This window comes from Schistocerca gregaria, chromosome 8 (assembly GCF_023897955.1).
Source record: "Schistocerca gregaria isolate iqSchGreg1 chromosome 8, iqSchGreg1.2, whole genome shotgun sequence".
Taxonomy (NCBI): Eukaryota; Metazoa; Arthropoda; class Insecta; order Orthoptera; family Acrididae; genus Schistocerca; species Schistocerca gregaria.
Genome location: NC_064927.1, coordinates 501,281,877 through 501,306,851, shown reverse-complemented (window position 1 = coordinate 501,306,851; position 24,975 = coordinate 501,281,877). Strand labels below are relative to the sequence as shown.

Below are 24,975 nucleotides of genomic sequence, written 5' to 3'. Positions count from 1 at the left end.
TTGACAACTTTTCTTTCATTGTTATGCATTGTTTAAACTTAATGTTTTCTTGCCAATTTTTCTAATAAATGATTACTGTACTGTGTAAATTAAAATAGTTTGTATGTGCAGCAGTTTACCGCACAGTTTTCCATACTTAAACTAACATTTTTCATGATCTGATTAACAGGACATTCTGATTACCAGGACTGCTGTATTTCTTTTCTGTAATTCCTTTTGATTGCATGCTGCAGTGCTGTAACAGGTAAACATCTCGCATAATCCAGGACACAAATACTCTTTTCTTGATTTGTTGCTATTTTACATAGAACACTGCACCCTTAAAGCAACTGGTTGGCACAGTGCAAAGACCTGGAGTTTACTGTTCAATTCGTGCATCAGTCATTTGTACAAGTAATACCTTGGAAACTATATAAGTTTGAAAATGAATGGATCATTTATAGCAGCTATGTATTTTATGTTCTAGATGAGAGTCACTTCCTCCTACACAAGAAAACTAAGTAAGTAGGGCAGATTATCAAACATGCTTCAGATGCCTCCCTTTCCAAAATGAGTTTCAATGTGATCACAGCATCGCTTTTATCTATAAGACTGAGTTTCACTTTACGGGTAGTGTGCTTGTGTACTTTTTCTTTAATATTAAAAGCTACTCTGAAGTTATTAGTTAACTGATTACATTGAAATCAAACATGAAATTATTGATGGAACAAAATTAATTACATTTCAAAAATATTTTTTTCCCCAGCACAATCACACACAACTTCAACAAAGAGTTACTAGTTCGGTTCTGTCTCTAATGAACTCTTCTGTATTTCATTTATAATGTATATTAACATTTACCACAGTGGGTGTACAGATCCATTGTGAATTTACTGATCAGATCATCATCTCAAAATACACTCTTAGAACAGAATGGTATTATCTTAAGCTTCTTTAAACTGTTTTCGAGTGTTGTCATTGTCAGCAACACCTCTTGTTGTGTGCCTTCCAAAACATCACCTAGGCGCAATGCCCAAGAATGAGCAACACTGCTACAGCAGATGGGGCACTATTTCCACTATATTTCACCGCTGTCTTGTGCTCATACTTCCCCCACCATACAAGGATGTCTCGAATCGAAGTGCACATAGTGAGATGTTACCTATTTAAATACTACATAAACAATGGTTTTACATAAACACCATTCATCAGCTCGAGAGGCAGAAGTATAACATATTCTGAATGAAGAACATATCACAATACATGTGACAGCACTGAGTGAGGAAAGCGCATTTGTTCCCCACGCATTGTCACTCTCCCCATAGCCGTCTGTGTGTACAATTTTCATAAGCAACGCTCCTTTCCTCTACACCCTGCTCCCCCCTAAAACTCTTTCAGGATGCTGCAATCGAACTATATTTACAGCGATTTGCATAATATTTATGGCAGCGTGTTGCATGTTTTGATACCTAGATGCTCCTCACTAGTATCCAGTAACAATGTGTACGTCCTCCTTATGACCTGAAGATGGCAGATGACAAAAATTCCTAATTTCTAACTGAAATTATACAGTATGTAAGCCTGCCAGAAAAACTTTTTACTTATATGTCCAGTATGGCCTAAAAGTTGTTCTTTCTAAAATTAACGAGTTAATTAATGGAAAGTAAACTTTGAACTTTCTGTAAGTAGACAGGGTAAGAATACAAATCTTTTCCACACAGTAAGTAGGAAGGGATCCTTACGTTTGCAGTTATGCGAACCAATGCCCACGTGAAATGCTACAGAATACTTGGAAGCAGCCATCAGAAAAAAAGTGTAAACTGCACCTGTTTTTACTACAATGTGATACTAATGGCAACAAATCAGTTCTTCGGAAATATAGCTGTTCAGAAAATGAGAAATATAACCATTCAGAAAAATCACTGCACATGTAACATGCTCTAAAACTTCAAAAGAATTGGCTACTCTTTACTGAAGCCTTGTATTTGCTATATGTGAGAGTTTAATATAGCCATGTGAAAACTATAATATTTTGATTAACCATTACTTGGAGCAAAAAATGAGCTCAAATAAATAAATAACAATTTAAAAGCATGATGAATTTTTATACTAATATTTTTATTGTGTGTAATTCATAACTTTCTTTACAATACGCAAAAATTATGTATCTTTTCTTTACGAAAAGTTTATAAACTTGGTAATTTTTTTGAAATTCAAAAGTGTTTCCAATGAATTAGTTCATACAGTAGACAGTTTCTCATATATATTGATACATATCGAAGTTGGAAAAAATTAAAAACTTTCTGCATGTATCTCACATGTTTTCATAAAACACTGTAAGCAACTCAGTTTATTATATTTCACACACTTTTACACCACAATTCTGTTTAGTGTGTAGGGACAGTAACGACAGCTTTTTTTACTCTTTTCAAACTTGTCACTTCTTACTCTTTTTGTTGGATTACCATCTCATTACTCTCCGTCCAAAATATCTGAAATAGTTTTCCTAAGTTCATCCAAAGTTGAGGATCTTGGGCCTTACCCATATATGTCTTCTGATTACACTCATTACTAAGCTCTTCATGAAAAATCTTGACAGTACATACTTTTGCAAATACATAACATTAGTATTTGTGTGCCTTGCATATTAGAAATGCAAATCTTGTCAGAGGCAACCTCCTTGTTCACCAGTTAGCTGGGTAGTTGCTGCACTTCGTGTCTAAAGAATCTATGCCACATTTCATGGCATTATAGAAATTAATAATGTCTTGTTTCGTTTTCATTGATACACACACAGTGCTGCATTGAAGAGAACATTATAACTGCCATAGAATTTCTTAATAAAAGACAATGGTGTAAGATCACAAACTAAAAAGTACTGGGGCCCACTTCTTGCTTGTGGTTGGGAAGAAACCCTTTTTGAACTTCTCTTTTGTTGGATTTTAGAGCTCCAACATATGTCAACTGTTTTTCTGCAGCTCCTCACACAATTCAATGGAGGAAAACCGATGTATACTGTGATATTCCTGTTTGTTCCGTATACACATTTGGAAAGACAAATCACAGATTGAGTTGGCTTTTGGCACTTTTTCTCCTCTTCTGATAGTGTTGTTGCATCATCACTACCTTTCCCCACAAACATAAGCATTATATAAATGTGATGATTGTGCATCTGTGAGATACAGAACCTTTATACCATTTTTAGCAGGTTAATTGGGCCTACATCTACTGAATCCTGTCTCTAAATGGAATTAGGCTCTCACCAACACAAGCGTAAGTTCCAGTGGAGTATACCTTTGACAATTAGAAATAAAGATGTTGAAAATGTTGGACACAGCTGCTGCAGGATCATTTTTCCCTTGTTTGTGAGTAGATGCATCATCAAACCTGAGAGCCCCCAAAACTTCACACTGTTTTAGACATGGCAGCACGAAAATGGGACACCCAGTACAGTCATTTGCAGAAAGTTATTCCAATTTTTCACACCCAAAACTGAAAATGGAATATAGAACCACCAAACTAATCAAACCCTCAATTTAAATTTTGTCTATCTTTATAACTGGATGAAGGAGGACGAATTTATTCCTATGACACAGTTCTGAGCTGATAGGTACTGCAATCTCATCCAAAATCTCAGTGATGAAAAACAAATGTCCTATTTCTTATGGGTCTGGATTGACAGAGCCTAACAATGACTACAATCTAACTTGTATTATATTTTTGTGTGGTGTCTTAGTGTCACAAACTGGTGCTGTGTAACTAGTGAAACAGTTCATCTTGCCATGGGAAGCTATGCCAGTTTCAGTGTCATTGTTTCCCCTATTCTGAACAACACTAAACATGAAGCTGAAGTTGACCTTCATGTTATCTCCACTTCGTTGAAAATGAAACCCTACTGTACTAAAAGTGTACTGCTGATTGCTATTTTCTGCCTCATATTATCTTCACTTCATTCTTCTTTGCTGAAGTTTGACACAGCAAATCACTGTACCATTCTTTTCCCAACTAAGAATATTTTTTTAACTAAGCAGCTTGTTACTTTGCAACATTTACTTCGCCAGACTGAACAGTTCTTACTGTACTTATTAACACTAAACACATGTAATTATGAGATCCTCACACACACCACCCACCCTAGAGCTGCTACAAATCCAGCCACTGTCGTGCTTCCTACCATCAATGAAGGCCAACACCACCAATCTTTCCAGAATCAGAGTAAATCTTTCACATTCCGATTTTTTTGTTCCCCATCCATGTTCAGAATTATTAGCATTCTCATCCTTTTCACCTGTTGAGATATTTCTTCTTCTTTTTGAAGTCATCCTACAGCTGTGACCACATCCCACATCTCTGCCGTCAAATGCCTCAACTCGCCATTCTTCCTCATCCTCTTCCATTCCTCTTCTCTCCATCAGTTCTAGGATGCCACTTAGCCACACTTTTCGTGTTTTTCTCCTTCCAGGATGTTGCTATAAAATGCTCTCTTGGACCATCTGTCTTCATCCATAAGCACAAACCAAACTACCTGCCTTTCTTCTGCTTTATCTGTAATACTCTCCTCTCTCTTATTTCTTTATTTCATATGTGGTCAAGTTAGGGAATCCGACAGGCACTTCTCATGTGGTCAATTTCTGAAGTTCCAAGTATCTATTTATAAAGATGGTAATATTTACAATTCGCAGCTCACACCACTCATGCATAAATGAGGTATGTGGCATAGTGGCAGAGGAAGCAAATAAGTGTTAATTTCCAGGGACCCATCTGGACTCAAGCCTCCAGTGGATTAGCCACATTAATGCTGTATGTAAAAAAGTCAGTAACGGGCTGTATCTTCTTAGCCAACTGTCCAAAATGGTGCCCACCCACACGCTTAAAACTGTGTATTATGGGGCAGTCTATCCCCATCTTGGCTACTGTATAGAAATCTGGGGTTGTGCTGCAGACATTCAGCTTAACAGAGTAACATTGCTACAAAAAGAGGGTTAAGGATCATACATGGACTAGGCTATAAAGACTATTGCCATGATATTTTCAGACAACACAAGTACTTCACCATATACTCTTTGTATCTTTATAAATTACTTTTTTTGTCTCACAGAAAACTGAAGTAACTAGATGTGATATACATGACCACAACACCAGGTCCAAAGAGAATTACTACCCACAAAGAACAAGATTAAAAATGACTGAGCAGAGCCCATATACTAATGGACTCACATGGTATAATAAACTGCCAGAGTCCACGAAAAACAGCAATAAAAACCAATTCAAATCAAAACTAAGAGAATTCTTAATTTAAAAGTATCTATTCCCTCAATGAATTTTAAATGGTTAAGTGTAAGAGCTGTAAAACAACATATAAAAAATAATTGGCTGTATTAATAAGTGTAAGATGTAAGGTATTTTGACAAGCATCAATTTACTCCTTAATTACTACATGTATGGTTAAGATATAAATGTATTTTATGATTGCAACTGTATTTGACCTTTGCAAAAGCCATCATATTGATGTCGCCATGTAAAAAAACCTAAATAAATAAAAAATAAATAAAATCTCTTTCTGTGAGATCTCAGCACTCATTCCCATAGTTTGTTATCAGTTCAACGACGGATTTGTATAAATGAATTTTAACCTTTACATTCGTTTTTGATGATCAAAATACAGGGTTTACTTTCAACCTAATCGTCACCACAGAAAAACACATACAGACACTGGTGTCCTATTTCAATCCCCCTGCCCAAGCACTTTCTACGCCACTGGTCCAGTGCCTTCTGCAGATACATTTTAACCTTTCTATTGGGAATGGGTTTAGCTGACCCAGTTTGCTTACTAAAATTAACATGAAACCATGATTAATATTTATACTCTTAACTGGACCTTAGATAAATCTTCAGACATGTAATAATTTATGTTGTCCTGAATCTTTATATCAAAATGTTAAACAATTTGGGAGACACGCTTTGACACACTGTAAATAGGTCTTTTAGACCCAATCGGAAACAGTCATTTGAAATCCAACAAAATTTTATTTGAAATTAATGTTTTTGTTGTTGTCTACAATGGTTCACAGGCATTTCACATTGTTGTAAGAATAGGTAACAACTACATCACTAATACGATTTTGTGCGGGCGTGCATGCAGCAGTTAGTTGCAAGATTTAGTTTTCTGTTAGTATCACAGATAGCGTTACGTTGCGTCCATGTCCAAATACGTATTTGTTATTCTTAACAGGTGTCTCCACTAACTACATTTGCAAGATTCATGCTTTCAACAGTTTGGTCGCTATTGTTGTTTGAAACTTGAGTGATGTGTTTGCGGCATGTTTGCCACTATGCACCTTGTAATTTAAGTATTATCTATACTTGAGTTTTTCTTTTGCCTCGAGGGAATCTTGCTTTTATATTAGTATATAGTGAATATTCGAACTTAATCAAAGTTCCCATATACAATTTTCATTACTTTTTACAAGCTTGGATATTGATTTGCTACAATACATTACTTTTATAAAAACGTGTTTCATTAGCTCACAAAAGAGTGGAAATGAAGAAAAAGAAGGCATTTGACAGGCACCGTCTAATTTACGCCCTGAAGACTGAGAAAGTATTGTGAGAATTGTCAGAAGAAGAATTACAAGAATTGTCAGAATCACGTGAATCCGAGTCAGAAGAGGAAGTTATAGAAGAAGAAAACCTCAGCAGTGACTACAAACAATCAACAGAGGAAACAGGTGACCACCTGATTGAAGTGGGGAGACAACAAATAGATGATTACATAGGAAAAAATCAAGAAATTATTTGGATGAGTGAACCGCTTCCTCCTCCTCCTAAAACCAAAGCCAAGAACATCCTAAAAGGTCCAAAAGCAAAGGCTGAAATTACGGAAAAAGAAATTGATGCATTTTACCTATTTATTACTGATGGGATGATTGACAACATTGTGGAAAATACAAACAGATACATCGATAATAGTAAAAAGTTCAACATTCAAGAGAACGAGACTGCAGACACATCACAAAACCAGAGATAAAGGCTCTTTTACGTGCATTATATCTAACAGGTACACAGGAAGGAGACGACACAAATTGCTGTGAACTGTGGGATGCAGATGGTGCAGGAATGATTAATTTACGAGCTCTCTTCAGCTATAAGCACTTTTGCTTTCTGCTTCGAGTTCAGGTTTGATGACCTGGATACTTGGAATGAAAGAATGACAAACTAGCACCTATTCGGGACTTCCATCAAAAGTTTGTCACAACTGCCTTGATAACTACAATGTCAGCGAGTTTGTCACTATTGACAAGATGTTGCACCCTTTCAGAGGATGCTGTGAATTTGTACAGCATATCCCTAATAAGCCTGCAAAATATGAGATCAAGATTTATGCCTTGTATGCTGACACAACATTTTACACCCTGAACTTTGAAATTTACTGTGGCAAGCAGATGCCATGACCCAATCTGAAGTCTAACAAGTCTGATGACGTTGTGCAAAAATTAGTGACACCAATTGAGAAAACAAACAGAAATCTTATGACTGGCAATTGCTACAGTTGCTATCTCGCTGAGAATCTACTGGGCAAAGGTTTGACTTTCTTGGGAACTATAGAAAAAAAAGAAGGAAATACCTCAAGAATTCCAAACAAATAAAACCTGAGAAATCCAGCCATGTCTCTTCGGTATTCGAGGCGATTTTTGTATGATCTCCAATGTTCCTAAAAAGAACAAAGCTGTGATTTTTTTTATTGACAATGCACAGCACAAATGAAATAGGTCAAGAGACTAAGAAATTGAGAATGAATTTGGACTACAATGCTACCAAAGAAGCAGAAACTGTAGATTGGAGTGCTCATACTACAGTACTTCCAGAATAACGCGACAATTGCCATTTGCACTTTCCTACATACATCTAGATACTGATGAAATAAATGCAAACATTGTTTTCAAATTCAGCAATCCTGATGATAAAGAAAGAAGACAATTTATTTGAAACATCTAACTCTGGGCCTAATGAAAGAATCTCTGAATCAACGAGCATTACTTGACACGCTTCCCAAGGATATTCACGCCTTCATGACTAAGTCTAGGCATGAAGAAGGAAAGATCAAGGAGCCAACAAAACCTGGAATTTGTTACGTATGTGGCAGGCATAAGAACAACAGAACCAAAATAGCACATATGAAATGCAAGAAAAATGTATGCAATGTGAAAGTGAGCTGCAGATGGAAGTTGACTAATTTATTCACAATTATAAACAGGAGTTGGAATTTATGAATGCTCCATTTCATTTCATAATGTGTTCCCTTGTTACTTTCTTTTCACGTTGATCAGTGCAATTAAATGATATAAATTAAAAGAACCATGAAGGCAATAAAGAATATCGGCCTGTTATAAATTACAATGACAATAATATACAATTTTGAAGGCAACATATAAAAGAAGTTTAATTTTTATAGAGCCATGTAATGTTATGTTTTCTCCAATACAATTTAACTAGCAATTATATAAAGATTATTTTTCCTTAGGTTACAAATGTAATACTAACTGCTGTGTAACAGCCGCAACACACCCATTCATGGAAGTATGAAAGGCATGGTAGAGGATCCTGCCAGTGATCCTGATTTTCGAGATTTTCTTGCTGATTCAAGTGAGGAGAGTGATGTGATGGAAGGAGATGAGGGCGGAGTATCATCTACAAAAACTAATGTAGTTGGAGATGTATATATTTCACATAATGATACACAGTGACCTACAAATCCTCAAGCAGAGTCAAAAGCTAGGTGAGCAGAATAAATATAACTATTTTATGGGGATTTGTTATTACATCATGTCATGGTCTAGTTACTAGTGCACAGGGCTGTCATGGTTGAGCTCCCAGGTTCAAAACTCGGTCCAGCCATAGATGATTGATTGGGTGCGGCTGCCAATTGTCTAGAAAGGTGAAAACATCTATCATTCCTTAGGGCTTCACGGCGTATATCTTTACTTTTTACTCGTTGTCAGGTTTAGGTTTTATTGTATGTCTTTGTAATTTACTTTATTGTATTGTATTAAATTATAGATTAGTTTATTTTCCTTTTTTATTTTAGGGCTGCAAACAATCTTCGTCCTGCTCCAGAACCTACGCGGTTTGCTCTTCAACGGATTGACGAAACAAAAATATCATTTTCACTTTTCATAATTGAAGAGATGTTGTTACTGATTTTGAATGAAACCAACAGAAATGATATGCGTATCACCAGTCATATATGAGACTTTCACTCATATTACAAGTCATGAACTGAAGGCTTGTTTGGGACTTCTTATATTATATTATATCAAATACATTAAGAGCATGTGTCAAAATTACTAAGTTTACTGAAAATAATGTATGTTAAACTTACAAATGTCATATACCAAAATGATATATTTTCATTCTCTGTTGTTTTGTTATGATGTTACAGACCTATCTAAACAATGGTATTTGTGAAAACTTATCTGTTCACAATAGGCTACTATCAGACATGATTAACATATCTGCCAACTTCCTGGCAGGTTAAAACTGTGTGCCGGACAGATTCTGAAACTCTGGGCCTTTGCCTTTTTCAGGCAAGTGCTCTACCAACCGAGCTACCCAATCACGACTGACAATTCGTCCTGCAGGTGAGGACCTGTCAAGTTTGGAAGGTAGGACCTGAGGTACTGGTGGCAGTAAAGCTGTGAGGACAGAGTGTAGGTTCTGCTTTGATTGCTAATTGAGTCCAACACTCGCCCACGAAAGGCAATAGTATGGAGTTTGAGTCTCCGTCCAGTACATAATGTTAATCTGCCAGGAAGTTTCATTTTAGCACATACACTACTGCAGAGTGAAAATTTCATTCTGGACAAACAAGCACTTCTCAGCTTGCTTTGCTTCTTTAATTTGGAAATGGTAAAATATGAACATTTTTAACTTATTGCAAGCACCAACTGTGTGTTTTGAAAAGATGAATGGTCATAGGCTGTTTAATGTCTTCAGAAATGACAATGTGAAAACTCTACTGTCCACAATGAGAAGGAGGAGGATCTTAGTGTTTAACATCCCGTCGACAACGAGGTCATTAGAGACGGAGCGCAAGCTCGGGTGAGGGAAGGATGGGGTAGGAAATCGGCCGTGCCCTTTCAAAGGAACCATCCCGGCATTTGCCTGAAGCGATTTAGGTAAATCATGGAAAACCTAAATCAGGATGGCCGAAGACGGGATTGAACCGTCGTCCTCCTGAATGCGAGTCCAGTGTGCTAACCACTGCACCACCTCGCTCGGTTGCCCACAATGAGATCAATGCCGTAACTACTTGATCAACAAAACCTCTTGCTAATAATGAAAGAATTTTAAATTTTTTATTCATTATAAAATATTTGCTCTAAAATTGCATGGGATATTATTTGGACATTCTAATTGTGGAAGGTACAGTCATAGTACGCAATGTTTTTTTCTGTGCACTCTGTGATAAATTTTTAAGTTGCACTCAAAAGTCAAAGGATATGACAAAATATTTTAATATTTGCTCAGTAAATATAATGCACTATCAGTATTTGCGAGTCAAAATAACTATATTTTACAGTATTACAAGTGTGTGCGAGAGCAATTTTTTTAATTTTGTTCAGGCATTTTATAACAATATTAGATATAGAAAATTCATGTGAGCTTTATGCATTTTACTCTTATTTTCCAGATTTTTCCCTCTTCTCTCTTGATTTCACTGATTTATGACATTAGTTGAATTGGACTTCCCTATAAAGATTCCACGTGTGAAAAACACGGTAAAGAATCTCAAAACTTTACTAGACAATGAACTAGTTTTCCACAATCTTTTTACCTTTCGAGTGTACATTTCAACAAAAAGTCTACAGGAAGAGAGAGAGAGACTGCAGCAATCAGTACCACACTGCTGAAAAGATTTGATTTTTTCCCAGCTGCTCGTCACTGCACTTGTGTAACGAGGCTGAATTTGCATGTGGACAACAATAATCCAACAAGAGCAGCATTTAAGAAATGCCAACTGCACACTGAAAAATTGACAACTGCCATTTGAAAGCATCTGCCAAACCATGAGGTCTGTAAAGCAGACCAAAGTTTCTGAAAGATAGTAAAGGAAACAAAAGAAAAATTCGGAGTAGGTATTAAAATTCATGGAGACGAAGTAAAAACTTTGAGGTTCGCCGATGACATTGTAATTCTGTCAGAGACGGCAAAGGACTTGGAAGAGCAGTTGAACGGAATGGACAGTGTCTAGAAAGGAGGATATAAGATGAACATTAACAAAAGCAAAACGAGGATAATGGAATGTAGTCAAAGTAAATCGGGTGATGCTGAGGGAATTAGATTAGGAAATGAGACACTTAAAGTAGTAAAGGAGTTTTGCTATTTAGGAAGTAAAATAACTGATGATGGTCGAAGTAGAGAGGATATAAAATGTAGACTGTCAATGGCAAGGAAGGCGTTTCTGAAGAAGAGAAATTTAACATCGAATATAGATTTATGTATCAGGAAGTCGTTTCTGAAAGTATTTGTTTGGAGTGTAGCCATGTATGGAAGTGAAACATGGACGATAAATAGTTTGGACAAGAAGAGAATAGAAGCTTTCGAAATGTGGTGCTACAGAAGAATGCTGAAGATTAAATGGGTAGATCACATAACTAATGAGGAAGTATTGAATAGGATTGGGGAGAAGAGAAGTTTGTGGCACAATTTGACGAGAAGAAGGGATCGGTTGGTAGGACATGTTTTGAGGCATCAAGGGATCACAAATTTAGCATTGGAGGGCAGTGTGGAGGGTAAAAATCGTAGAGGGAGACCGAGAGATGAGTACACTAAGCAGATTCAGAAGGATGTAGGTTGCAGTAGGTACTGGGAGATGAAGCAGCTTGCACAGGATAGAGTAGCATGGAGAGCTGCATCAAACCAGTCTCAGGACTGAAGACAACAACAACAACTAGCCGTTTGTCTTGCCCACCACTTACTGTCATACACACAACAGTACAGTGATTCCTGCAGAATGGATTTGTTGATAAAGTTTCTTGAGGACCAAGATATTTCTGCGTTTACAAAATACACCCGTATAATTCCCGGCCAATAAATGCCAACGATCCTTTCCATATTGTATTCCCTCACTGACAATATATATCCCACAAAAAGTTCTAACCACACATAAAGTTCTTATGCAGGATGTTTCACATGCAAGTTCAGACACGCTTATAACAGAAGAGGTGAAAGCAGCACTGCCACATGCTTATTTTATGTTAAGAGATGAAACATTAAAAGCAAAGAATTTTTAAAAACTAACACTTTATACAGAAAAATCATTCCTCAATGCAATTGCTACAACTACTAACTGTAACCAAATAATACACTCAGTAAGTCTCAAATTTTGTGATTGAAACTTTCGAGGAAACTCAAACATGACTTTTTTAAATATTTACTAAAACATTTATGCAACAGAGATAGCTACAGCATATGGAACAATAGCAACTCCAGGTAGGAACATCAAAAATGTAGGAAAAGCTAGGTTGCTACTTACTGTAAAGAAGACATTTAGTTGCAGACAGGCACAATTAAAAGACACATTCATAATGCTTTTGGCCACATGCCCAGCATTCCGGCCCATCTGAGAGAGCTAGTGGTCTCATGTGCACGAGGTGTATGTTTCTCTTTTGCTGATAAAATCTGTGGCCAAAAGCTTTGTGTAGCAATCTATTTTTTCCTACATTGCAGAATATAGAGAACATTCTCAATAGTTCAGCTGTATATGGTAATATAACAGGAACGTCTGCAATCTCTGGCTTTTCAGATTGAATAAAAATTACATTATAAACATTCTAAAACTATTGTATTTTCTTCTTCAATTTCGCAGTTAAAAGATAGCCCATAAGTAGATGACACCACAGCTTGTACATATGCAGAGGGAGCTTTAAAGCAAAAAGTCTGCCCTCTCTCCAGTACTTTTGGTTTACTAGTTAATTTAGGCCTACAAAACAAATTTTACACGCCTCTACCATACTTGAAAAGTCGGGAGAACTTGCAAAATTCTGATTTCGAAAGAAATAATCCGCGCTAGCTGTAGAATACCTTTATTAATAGTCGCAACATCTTTCACGTTACTATGAGACGCATCCTCTACTGTCGTGAAACCGGTCGTGACTTTTAATAAAAGTATTCTACAGCCAAAGCAGATTATTTCTTTGACAATGTGGAAGTTTGGCTACGGCTGACCACAATTTAAAATAACATGAAAATTTTTATTACTTAAAACGTATCATACAGAAGTCGAATACATTTTCCCCTGTGAAACTCATGATTGACATGCAGTGTATGATTCGGGATGAAATCGCCATACTGTTCTGCTGAATAGTTTTAAGAATTAATGAACGAAAGAATAAATAAACTTTATGAAACTATTGCCTAGTTATTTCAAGCCTTCTCCCGTCAGCGAATTGGTGCATGTGATACACAAAGCACTACAAATTCATTTGCTATTTACCATTGCAGGAAAAATATGAAGGAAATTCATTCTTTCACAACTTTGCAATTTCGCGACAGTATATACTAAGCTAACTTCACATGGTCAATGATGTTGGGACACCTTTGAAATCTCGGCTGCGGCGACAGACTTACCTGTAGTGTAACCGGGCGTCTAAGTTAGTTTGCTAGATTATAGTCAGGCTACAAATTGGCAAAAGCTGGCCACATTGCGTAGAGTGCCAAATAAAGGATGTGGTCATAAGTCTGACCCAAAGCTCATTCTATTTACCGTTGCCCCATATTTAAACGTATTTTTTCGTCACAAAACCTAAAGCTACAAGATAGACTCCGAATACGTATATCGTTCAAGTCTTCTATAGGTATCTGTAACACTACATTTATTTCTTCGAACCTAACCGCTAAACATCAAAAACTTCCCTTCCACATTGCAGTTCGAAAAAGAACTAACCGGCAACCATTCACAGAATTACATAATATATTATGAGAATAATAAATACGCACCACCATACATACAACTGTAGCACAAAGGTCAAAACAATTCAATTATTTACATTACCTAGGATCTTCGAATTCCACAAACGCGAACGGCGGTCCTCTTCTATTCTTCAAGTCCACGAAAGTTACCTTCCCGAATTTATAAAACAAATCCTGAATATCTTTAGTACGGATGTCCGGTGGAAGATTACCCACATAAATTCGACATTCATTTCTACCGTAAGACATATCAGATTTCTCTGTATCTCCCTCCACTGTGAATATTAATAACACAATCTAAAATCCACGCGACCAAAACACTAAAATGGCGTTAAATGGCGGCCAAGTTCTCCGGCGCCAAATTGATTGTTACAACGGCTTGTTGCCAACTGTTGCAAAATGAAAATACATTCATTTACTCCAACGATCACTAAGCGAAAGATCGATAAAGAAAAGACTGTTGACGTTGTGTCAAACGCAACGAAGTTCCCGCGAATACAAGTTCGCTTGTTAGCCCAGTCAAAATTTGAGAATATTGTAAGAACCAACCCTAAATCGAAATTCGCTTACTGAGTACATCACCGTACGGCTGATTTATAACCGAGCTCTAGTGCAACTGTGAGTAATCTTCTCATTTACCCATAAAGTTTAGTAGTACTAGTATGTGTACTTGTTTTATGGTTTTCGCTTATTACAGCAATTCCTGTATCTGTTCTTTACTGAAGAATGTGTTGCTTGTTTCTAAATGTTTGCAAAATTTGACTTCCGTTTACTGATTGTGATCTACATGACGGAAATACCTTTTTTATGATTCTAGAAACAGCCCATGAGCAGTACCGTAAAAGCAACATTTTCTGACTCCATTAAATTGAACATAAATTGGTACAGTAATGAAATTCTAATAGAGTAAAATTTAGTGCACGCTCGGTTCCAATAGATAATGGCATGTTAAAGCATTAGTGCATCAGTAATTTTTAAGTTAGTCATATCTTTGCCAATATTTTTCCTTTTGTTTGTTAAAAATTTAACCATGTCGTCATCGAATATTGATTTGCATGGTTCCAAAACACTATCGGTGTCGACGCAAGAATGCATGTAAGTGAGAAAGCAAGAGACAGACGACGAAGAGCGCAGATTCGCAATGCATGCTGGTCTGATAGAAGACCCTGGTAGAAGACTCTAAGCTTCAGCCAATAGGGTTGCAGGAATTCAGTTTTCAATGAAGAGGATTTGCCCGCAATTGTAGGGAAGTCAATGTTGCTTAGTCTTTAAGGTATTTTGAAGGGGGAGCGTAGTTACCATTATAAATTAAAATTTGCGTCGTGTATATTGAGGACAGGATAATTTAAGGTAAGAAAATTTTCTCTATTATATTTTAAATATTGGATTGTATCGTCGGTCTGTAACCGGCAGACTAGCGTCATCATTGTCATCTCCCCTATTGTTTGTTTTAGTTTCAGAATCCTAATACAGAGCTAAATTTTCACGTTATGTCGTTATATTATGTTGCTCTACTTAGGAATCCAGGTTTAGACACTGCATCCGTAAAATGAAAGTAGATGTCTAGTCACTTTTGACAGGTGTGAGTTTTTGAAATTGTAGTATGAATACGGTTAAATTGTTGCTTCCTGCATGTGTTACTTATGACAAATAAATTGTGCATGAACTCGCATTAATAGTATGTTGTCTGCATGAATAGTGTGTTGTCGGTATTTTAATTTTCCTTTTTTAATTATAGGCCCAGAACGATGTCTGACCGAAAAGCAGTGATAAAAAATGCTGATATGTCTGAGGAGATGCAGCAGGATGCAGTAGATTGTGCAACACAAGCATTAGAAAAATATAACATTGAAAAGGTAAGTTGTTGGAAGCGTTTGGTTTTTACTTATGACCACATTCAGTTAAGCGCTCATGTATGAGATAATTTTAAAAATCACGAAGTTCATGCTAAAGGTAAATAAAGAGTAAAGCAGTACTGTGTTTACGAACCCATATTAATGTGTCCCCACGTAATTTGTGGACTTGGTTATCGTCTCAGAGGGGGAAAAAAAAACTGCGAACCACTTGGACAATGCCTGTGAAACACCTGGTGATAGCTTTACACACATGTCCATAGTCTGAAATTTGAAGGTAGCATCCCTTTTTAGAAACAACTATCTATAATTTGTGGGATGAGGAATGGCAAAATCTTAGAGAGATTGGCCAGTCCCTTTTCAAAGAACTAGTACTTTTTGTTAGAGAAATAGTGGAAACCAAAATGTGTATAGACTAGTTGGGGGGGTGTGTGTTGTCATCGTCCGATAAGGAGTGAAGTATCTGACCACTGCACCACCATACTTGCATATTGAAGCAAGGATTTAATAAGTTTTTTGATTTGTTGGTGGAAGCTGTTAATCTTGTTCATGTATATTCTGTAAAACTTAACATTTTACATTTGATGTAATAACATAATTTGCTTCTAGTTCTGAAATTCCATCAATGAAATTTTGAGAATGTTAGCTGAATGCGTAGTGAGGGCATAAACTATTACTCCAAAGCAATAATTTTATGTAATGTTGCATTTGACCCAGCATATTTCAGAGTTTGCTAAGGAATTGCTGAGCAAGGAGGGGTGGTGCATTGGTAGTGTCATTGAATTTACATTCAATTTCTATTCCAGTAAAGGTTCCTTTTATCTAAAGTTTCACCAGGCCACTTACTTATCATCTTGAAGGTGTGCCCAATCTTCAATGAACTTGGTAGCAGTAAGTTAGACCCTTCTTAGGTGATGCAAAATATATGTACATGTGAAGCACCCAAATTATTGCAACAGTTTTTCTATTATGTAATAAAAAGTTGAGCATTTATGTTGCCACTTAATATATATCGAACCAATATTGCCACAAGTTAAAATTATCTGAATCGGTTACAAAACAGATTTTGCATATCGCCATGATGTAATGTAGTATATGTGAAGCATATATTGGAACAGCAAATATAGATTCAGTCATCAAAGCATTATTTTGTTTGGACACACACACACACACACACACACACACACACACACACACACACACACACACACACACACTGAAATCTTGTAGCATAGCCCGAGATAGAGATTAGGTTGGATTGTGACAATTTGGTTGTGACTTAGCAAAGTCAACAAATACAAATCTTACCCTCATAAAACATATATTCTGTGTATATTTGTTGGTTATATTTATTGTCGTTGTATTATGAAAAGTACACCATTCTGGAAGGATCCCTGGGAATGAATGAATAAATGCACTAACATATTGCATTCATATAAAATAATCTTGCAAATGTATGTATGTTGCAGAATTTGCTTTGATTACAATAAAGTGGCTTACAATTGTACAATATCATGAATACATGAATGTGAACTATAATAACCAAAATATTTTGTGACTGTCCATGTTCTGTTGTGAATAGTGATGGAAAGGTTGGGTGTTGTGCCAGAAATGTAGTGTTTATTTTGCATTAAATGGAGAGTATGTTTTCAAATTTTGATTTTTTTAAGTAAATAGTGAGTGAATAATAGGCTCAAAATTGTCGTAGGTAACAATTCATTTTGTTGCTTGAATTCCACCTACCACCAACACCCCATACCTCAGGTTAACTTTCAAATTTGGTGTGCCATGTTGATCATCATAAGAAAGTCAATGATCATCCCTCCCAGTCTCAGTATCTGAGCTAGTTTTACGAAGTTTCCTCCATCTTAGGCTCAACTTCATGGTAACCAATTGTCATTGGCAAAAATTGTGATGAGATGGATATGTGTTAGTACACTACCAAATATGTTGTTCATGGCTGGCACTGTTCTGTATGCACTTTGTGCTCAGTGCTTATAGTTCTCAGAGATTATGTTGCTGGCTTACATGTTTGTAAGTTACTAAGAGTGTAGCAACAGCATCAGGGCACCATTAAACAATTGTAATGTATAGGAAACCATTCCTACTTTACGTTTTTTGAAACATTGTGAAGCCCGGGATGGAATTACAGTAATTTTGGCAAAAGGATAAATTGCTACTTACCTTGGAAAGGAGATGTTGAACTGTAGGTAGCACTTGACAGTAGTGCCAAGTGTGACAAGCTGAACAGTTTGATTGCTTATGGTGTGTCCCTCCACTTACAATCATTGATTTTCCTTATTTCAGAATAGAAGAAATTTCTTAGATATTTACTCTTTTTGTCCAGAGTACAGCAGAAAAGTCTGTATGTAGGCACTTGGTTATGGTTCAGACAACAGAAAGTTCAATGAAACAATTCTGGATTATATTTTGATTTATAGTTTTGTTTGTTTGTGTATGCGTGCGTGTGTGAGTGATTGGCTGTGAATAAGTCATGTACTAATTTTCTTTCTTTACTTTTTGTGTGTCCAGGACATAGCAGCTTATATTAAGAAAGAATTTGATAAGAAGTACAACCCCACGTGGCACTGCATTGTGGGCCGCAACTTTGGAAGTTATGTGACCCACGAGACACGACACTTTATCTACTTTTATTTAGGACAGGTAGCGATACTGCTGTTCAAGAGCGGGTAATTGGCAGCAGTCCGTCCTACATTTGCAAACCACATTTCCACTGGGAGAAATGCATTCATACTGTTCAAAAATTTGTAACTATTCATACTTTGCTACCTGTACGTAGAATTGTTGGTTTTGTTATATTCCATGACTTGTTTCCAAGGCAAGAATTTGTATTGAATTACATTGACAGTATTACTATTGGATTTAAAGGAAAACAAAAAATAATTCTAAAATGTCAAAATTATTACAGTATTGGTGTTTTGCTCACTTTCTTATATAAATTTGTGACACTGCAGTTTGAGATGGGGGTTGACTACACAATAGAAGAAAATAAATGTTTTGTTTTTTGAATGCTTTGTTTCCATGAGAGTTCAAACTAAAGCTGTGCAAGATGGTTGCAGCTTTGTTCCATGATTGTGTTCATTATTAATTCTTAAGTGATAATCCTTTTGAAGTATACATTCATATTTTTTGTTTTGTTTCATAGTTTACATATTTGTCCCAGTATTGTACTGTTTCATCTTATGACTTTCCTACATAGTCATGTAAGAAGTTGAATGATCTGTGTATATGTTATAGAGTTCCATTAGCCATACTTTCCTTTTTATTTGGCAGCTCTGATGCAATTGTTTATTTAGATTACATAAGAGGCATGTGCAGCTGTTCTTATAATCATTTCTGATGTAGCCAGTTGCTAAAAAAATTATTAAATGACTAATATATCATTAAAAATGATTTGTTCTGGCAACGCTTGTGCATTTCTTATAGAAAAGGTGTACTATTTGGAAAGCTGATAACTTTTTATTGGAAGTTTGTTGAGAGTGCTTGTAAATTCACCGCACAACATTATAAGTCATTTAATAGCACTCATTTGTTTCCACAGTAAAATACATGATACTGAGTGGAACTGTATTCTTTACTCTGGTTGAGTGTTTAGGTTAAAAGTTTGGTGCTCTCTAAAGTGACTCCTAAATTGTGGAGTAATGGCCACATCTATAATGTGTATTATAAAAGATATAGATGCAAATTACATTAAATTACTTATCACAAGTTTCAAAAAGTCATTTTCAAACAACCTTTTATACCTTTATTACTTTCTTTTAATTACACATTTAGGTTTTGAATCCAGAATGTATTGCAACCACCCCAAAAGTCAAATTCTCGTATGTAACACAAGAGAAGCCAGCATTTTCAATAATGGTCTTGAACGCATCCTGTGCAGAAGACAGAAAAAAAAAAAATCATCATAAGATATGTAATAAAACTGATGTCTACATCTTAAATTTAAGTCTTACCAAATTTCCACATCTGGTTCAAAAACTTTTGAAAACTACTGACACAAATGATAAAAAGTACACAATAAACTTGTACACACAACCACTATATGTATATTGTGTAATTGGTATTGTTTTGCATATCTGTTGAGCTTACCTGAGAGGGGAACTGCCGGATGCTTTCAACAAGGTATTGATATGGTTTCCATTGGCCAGCTATGAGTTGCCCCATTACTGGTATTACTTGGAAGGAGTACTGGTCATATGCCCTGAAAGAGGAAAATTTAATTTCATTGATTTTTCAGGTGCACATCCTCACAGTATTTGTAAACAGGAATCTACATTAAACCTGTCTTTGTTAAAGATGCTAAGGAAAACATAGTGATTCCAATTCTTGACAGGAAATGTTAATGCGCACTGAGAGTTTTAAGTATCAGCCATCAACCTATGACGTGAAAACTTGTAAGCATGTGTGTGCTAAAAGATGAAATAACACTTGAGCAGAATCATGAAGAGTGTGTGTGTGTGTTTTATTGACAATTAACCACATAAGCATCAGTTGCGCTTGTTATAAGCGCCACTGCAGACAATCTGATTCAGACAACATGCAAGTGGACATCTTTGGCGGAGGAAAAGGGGGGGGGGGGGAGAGAGCAGGTGTTACTAACAGGGTGAAAAGAAATCTTTATGGAAATAATAATAATAATAATAATATATGTTACAAAACAAAATCCTCACTAGCCTTGTTAATCACATAGTAGTTTGTACAGGATTGATTGAGCTGTCTCTACTCGTTTATTGTGTCAGTGCACTTGGCATGGTCCATGCAACTGTTAGACTTCGTGTCTTGCTTTTTCTGTTTAGTTGGTCCCCACTGCTAAACAATACAATACACATTAAGTGGTCTTCCTAATTTCTCATGGAACTTCAATTGGAAGAATCAGTCCCTCTATTTTATTCGGTTTTCTTAGTGTCATTTTACTTTCAGTATGTGTTAGGTACTGTCAATTGAAAAGTAGCATGTCGATCAGCAAGACAGGCTTGCCTCTTTTTTCCCCCTCCTCAGCGTATGGTGTTTCGTTCATATAAATAATACATCTGGTCTTGCCTATGTGTCCCACATGTAATAACATTGTATGTGAAAATTGGTAGCTGTTTGCTGGTGTGGATTCATCACCATATAACTAATCTCTCATTTATCCCAATTTCGGGTCATAAGTTTGGTAACATCAAGCAGTACGTTTATAATTCAGTTTCCATGGTGGTGTTACTCCTTGTTAACCCTATTGTACCACCGTAGTGCGTTTTCAGATTGAAAATGGTTTTACCTGATGCAAAGCTACTGTAATACACTCTTTAAAATAAAAAACAATGCACAATGAAAGGGTTATTCGAATGTGCTGGAAATCTTTAGATGTGACGTACATGTAGACACACATACATTATAATTTCAGATTGGCTTATTTATTCAAGAGAAAGAACTCTTTGAGGTGAGTCCCATCACTGAAGACAGTTCTAGTCCAGTCAATGAGATTCCAGGCCATGATCAGCTGCAAAGGTGTTGCCAGAAGTGTGACTGCCATGCGCCATATCGCCTGACAGCCAGGAGTGATGGTCTGGGAGCCATCTCATTTCATAACAAGACCACTTTGGCTGTCATCTGCATACCCTTCCAGCACAGCAGTACGTAGACTATACGCCTAGTTTTGTTGCCAGCTTACATTTCAGCTAGATAATGCCCTTCTGTGCACAGCAAGAGTTTCTGTGCCTTGTCTTCGTGCTCGCCAAGCCCTACCTTGGCCAGCAAGGTCACCACATCTCATCCTAATTGAGAACATTTCAAGCATTATGGGAAGGGCCCTCCATCCAGTTCACGATTTTGATGATCTAACACACCAATTTGACAAGATGTGTCTCAGGAGGACACCTAACGACTTATTAATCAACACCAACCTGGATAACTGCTTGCATTTGGGCCAGAGGTGGACCAACACATTATTGACTTGCTCCATTTGTTTGTCAGTAAATGTACGTCACATCTACTGATTTCCGTCCCATTCTAACAATTCCTTCGTGGTGGGTCTTCCCCCCCTCCGAGTGTAATTGATCACACAAATGCGATGGCCAACATGCATCTTCTCCTTCAACAAATATAAAACAACTGTTTCAGCATAAGATTTATTGTGAAGCAGACCCGTGTGCATAATACACTTATTTTTAAAGCCATCTGTGTTGTTCAGCAAGTCCTTTTTAGTGCCTTTTGCTTGGTATAATAGTCTACAGGACAATCTTCCTCTTCTGAGTATCATTGATTCATCTAAAGATAAGTCTCTTTGTGGATAAAGATGCCCTCAGTTGCTAAATATTCTTTGCACAATAATACTGTGTGAAAGTGTGAGGCCAAAATTAGCACAATATTATTGTGCAATGTCTAGAGGAACACTTACCTTCGCAGTGAACAAGCCTGCACTGAACTTGCATGTATTGTCATTGCAGTCGCTGCATTACAAAGAGGAAGCGGCAGCTTGGTGGCATTCTACTCATGGCCATACTGACATGTTAAGAGAACTTGCTGCAGTACCAGGTGACTATCGATATTTTTATGGATGCACAATGAATGTTTCAACAGATTGGTGACCTTCATACACTAGTCGGATTTCACTTTCCACAATGCTGAAATATCCTTATAACTGAAAAAATTATATTGTTGTAGAGAATAGATAGGTAGTGCTGTTAGGAGTTTCAGTACTAAATAATTCAAGCTCCTGATGCGAACAAATAAGCAGTTGCAGTGTTATTTTCCTGCATTTAAACACTTACAGCCACTATCACCCTTACACAATACAGTACATTGGACAAGTGTCAACTTCTTTAGTACAATGGCAGCCATGTGGGCACACCAGGTGGCTCTGCTGTGCCGCTGGTGGCCGAGGAGCAGTCATTGTGTGAAAGCTCTGCTGTAGTCCGATATATTGCACAAACCTTCAATACTTCTCTCAGGTGGTCATTATCATTGCACAATAAATTTAGAGTGTGTGTGGGCCCCCTTAATACACATCACATTTTGTTATTAAAGTAATTTAGTTCGAAATGTTTTGTATAAACAATCATCATATGTAATATGATGATTATATCTGTCTGTGCTCATACTTGTTACTGTTCCACTATTTTGGCATAGAGGAGGAGCTTCTTTCCAGTAATCGGACAGATTTCACATTATCCATTTGTAATGAAATCCCCAAAAAGACAAATATTTTATCTATACTAATATATTTTCATGTACAAATTGTAGGCCCATTCTTGTATGAACACTCAGAAATATATTCACAACATTCATTCGTTTCATCAGCTATACAATGGAGTATATCATAGGTAAGTAGTAGACTAAAGAAATCCATTGGCATATGGCTAATAAGATGAATAGGTAAACATTTTAATTTAGCAAGGGATAATACTACATATCCTGTGGTTCATCATGCTACTGTCACCTGAGTTTGTAATTTCTGCCAGTAAGGGTTCTTAATCCTCAACAATTTCATCGCTATCATTGTCTGTATCTTCCGGCTATGCACCATCATGAAACATGTTTGAAAGCTCTGCTCCCATACTACTATAAATGACAAGTTCCTTCATTCTCAAGAGTCCAGCTGTTCACCTTGGAATCTTTATCAGCCAACCCAAAGTCACTTTTCTAATACAAACATTAACTGACTGGCAGTAGGTCCTGGTGTCAGTTGATTAGCAGCCATTTCGAACAATGAATGTCACAGATGACTCAGCACAAGAAAACTGTGCCCAGAGACTTTGTTGTTTCTACAAACACATCTGGATAACTGGACTGAATAACACATCTGAGGTGCAGTCACTCTTGAGAATTTGCTGCACTGGCTTGATAATTATGATAAATTTGTAAGTGGTGAAAGCATTAGGTTGAAGGCTCGTGTTGACACGAGAGTTAGCAGCAAACATATCACTTGACAGACCATTAAGTGTTTTATAATAAACAAAAACATATACCATCTTTTCAGGGATCTGCCTGATGCACTATTGTAGTTCATTAGTTAACACATTCACGTCATTGCCCATGACCCTCCAGGCAAGAGCTCCATATGTGTTTGTACCAAACAAATTAAGTGTACCTTCAACTCATGAATGTGATTACCTTTGCAACCAATACAACAAATTGTAAATGGGACAGGTGCTGAGGCATAAACATAACAAATGTTTATTTAAAGGCAAAATGGGCTATTTTGTTTAGGAAATGCAGTTTTCTTCACTTTACAGTAGCTCTGAGGTTATTGTATAAACCTTAACCGTGGATGCTGCAGGACTGTTTGATCTGTTATTTGTTAAAGTTGTCAAATTTAATGCAGAAACCAGAATAAATTAAAACTGATGATTGGTACTGAATGATGGTGAAGGCATGGAGGTTATTTAAAGGTATGGTAAAATTTATACAACAATAACCAAGGTAAATATTTACATTTTGCAGTAATATGCCACTCTGCCACATCTTATATATTTGATGTTGGTTTCATACAAATCTTCTTTCGAAGTTACAAATTGATGTAGGTAGCAATGGATAATTGGTGCCTTTGCACAATGGTCCTTAGAGTAGGGGTTATGTTTTTAATCCTGCACCGGAGCAATGTAGAAATAAAAGGCTTGAGTCTTTTTGGTACTGTATATTAACACTTTCGCTGCAGCTGACGCTTATAAGCGTCCGCACTCACAGTCAGATTACTCAGTCTAGTTGCAGCGTCTAAGCTAGCATAAAAGCGTGTACGCCTTTATGTGGGTAGTTATTGAACATATATTGTTCATAAAGGAGACTAATGAACAGACACCTGGACCTTCCAATGTGAAAAGGAGCAGGAAAAGTGTTTAATTGACAGAGGAACAGTTACACAGTGTACCAGACGACAGTGATTTTCTGTGTAGTGAGGACGAGGCATAGCATGGAGATTATCGTTTAGAGGCTGCAGAGTGATGATAGCGTGGAAGCACAGTTTTCGAATCTGTTTCATGACAGTACCTGCTGTTTCAGAGTGTTACCGGCACGCACTCGCATGTTGTCAGGCCGCACTGGAGAGTTGCGCACCTGCACCGATGCCACAACGAAAGTGTTAGTGTGCTGTGTTTACTGGCAGTCATTTCCCAGAATTAAGTTGACAATGGTAGAGTTACTGCAAGTTACAAATTACACTAGCATAAATTAC

The 24,975-nt window shown here is 36.7% G+C and overlaps 3 protein-coding genes across 5 annotated transcripts in view; 1 reads left to right on the top strand and 2 right to left on the bottom strand.

Moving 5' to 3' along the window:
- Positions 1-14,343, bottom strand: part of LOC126285365 (serine/arginine-rich splicing factor 1A) — a 78,281-nt gene extending 63,938 nt beyond the window's left edge. Inside the window, exon 1 of the mRNA XM_049984688.1 lies at positions 14,033-14,343. Coding sequence (XP_049840645.1) covers positions 14,033-14,199 — 167 coding nt within the window. The 5' untranslated portion in view covers positions 14,200-14,343. The remainder of the gene's footprint in view (positions 1-14,032) is intronic.
- A 135-nt stretch (positions 14,344-14,478) lies between these two features.
- LOC126285366 (dynein light chain 1, cytoplasmic) lies at positions 14,479-19,532 on the top strand. 2 transcript variants are annotated; one of them, XM_049984690.1, is made up of 3 exons: positions 14,479-14,568; positions 15,689-15,806; positions 18,336-19,532. In XM_049984690.1, exons 2-3 carry the CDS (start codon positions 15,699-15,701, stop codon positions 18,495-18,497), a joined length of 270 nt encoding a protein of 89 aa, XP_049840647.1. In that variant the 5' UTR covers positions 14,479-14,568; positions 15,689-15,698; the 3' UTR covers positions 18,498-19,532. The 2 variants fall into 2 exon arrangements, with proteins under 2 accessions (XP_049840647.1, XP_049840646.1); XM_049984689.1 differs by lacking the exon at positions 14,479-14,568 and adding an exon at positions 15,160-15,300.
- LOC126285364 (2-methoxy-6-polyprenyl-1,4-benzoquinol methylase, mitochondrial) overlaps positions 19,164-24,975 on the bottom strand; it is a 177,107-nt gene continuing 171,295 nt past the window's right edge. The window contains exons 4-5 of one of the 2 annotated variants that reach the window (XM_049984686.1): positions 19,914-20,025; positions 19,164-19,696 (exon numbers count right to left, since the gene is read on the bottom strand). In XM_049984686.1, coding sequence (XP_049840643.1) covers positions 19,595-19,696; positions 19,914-20,025 — 214 coding nt within the window. In that variant the 3' untranslated portion in view covers positions 19,164-19,594. Of the gene's footprint in view, positions 19,697-19,913; positions 20,026-24,975 lie in introns of those variants that run through there. The other variant, XM_049984687.1, reaches the window with a different exon arrangement.

What these genes read in the sequence shown, in the direction of transcription:
- LOC126285366 (XM_049984690.1), top strand. Translation starts at nt 15,699, where the DNA reads ATGTCTGACCGAAAAGCAGTGATAAAAAATGCTGATATGTCTGAGGAG. An exon ending in AAAAATATAACATTGAAAAG is followed by an intron (nt 15,807 to 18,335) that starts GTAAGTTGTTGG and finishes TTGTGTGTCCAG; the next exon opens with GACATAGCAGCTTATATTAA.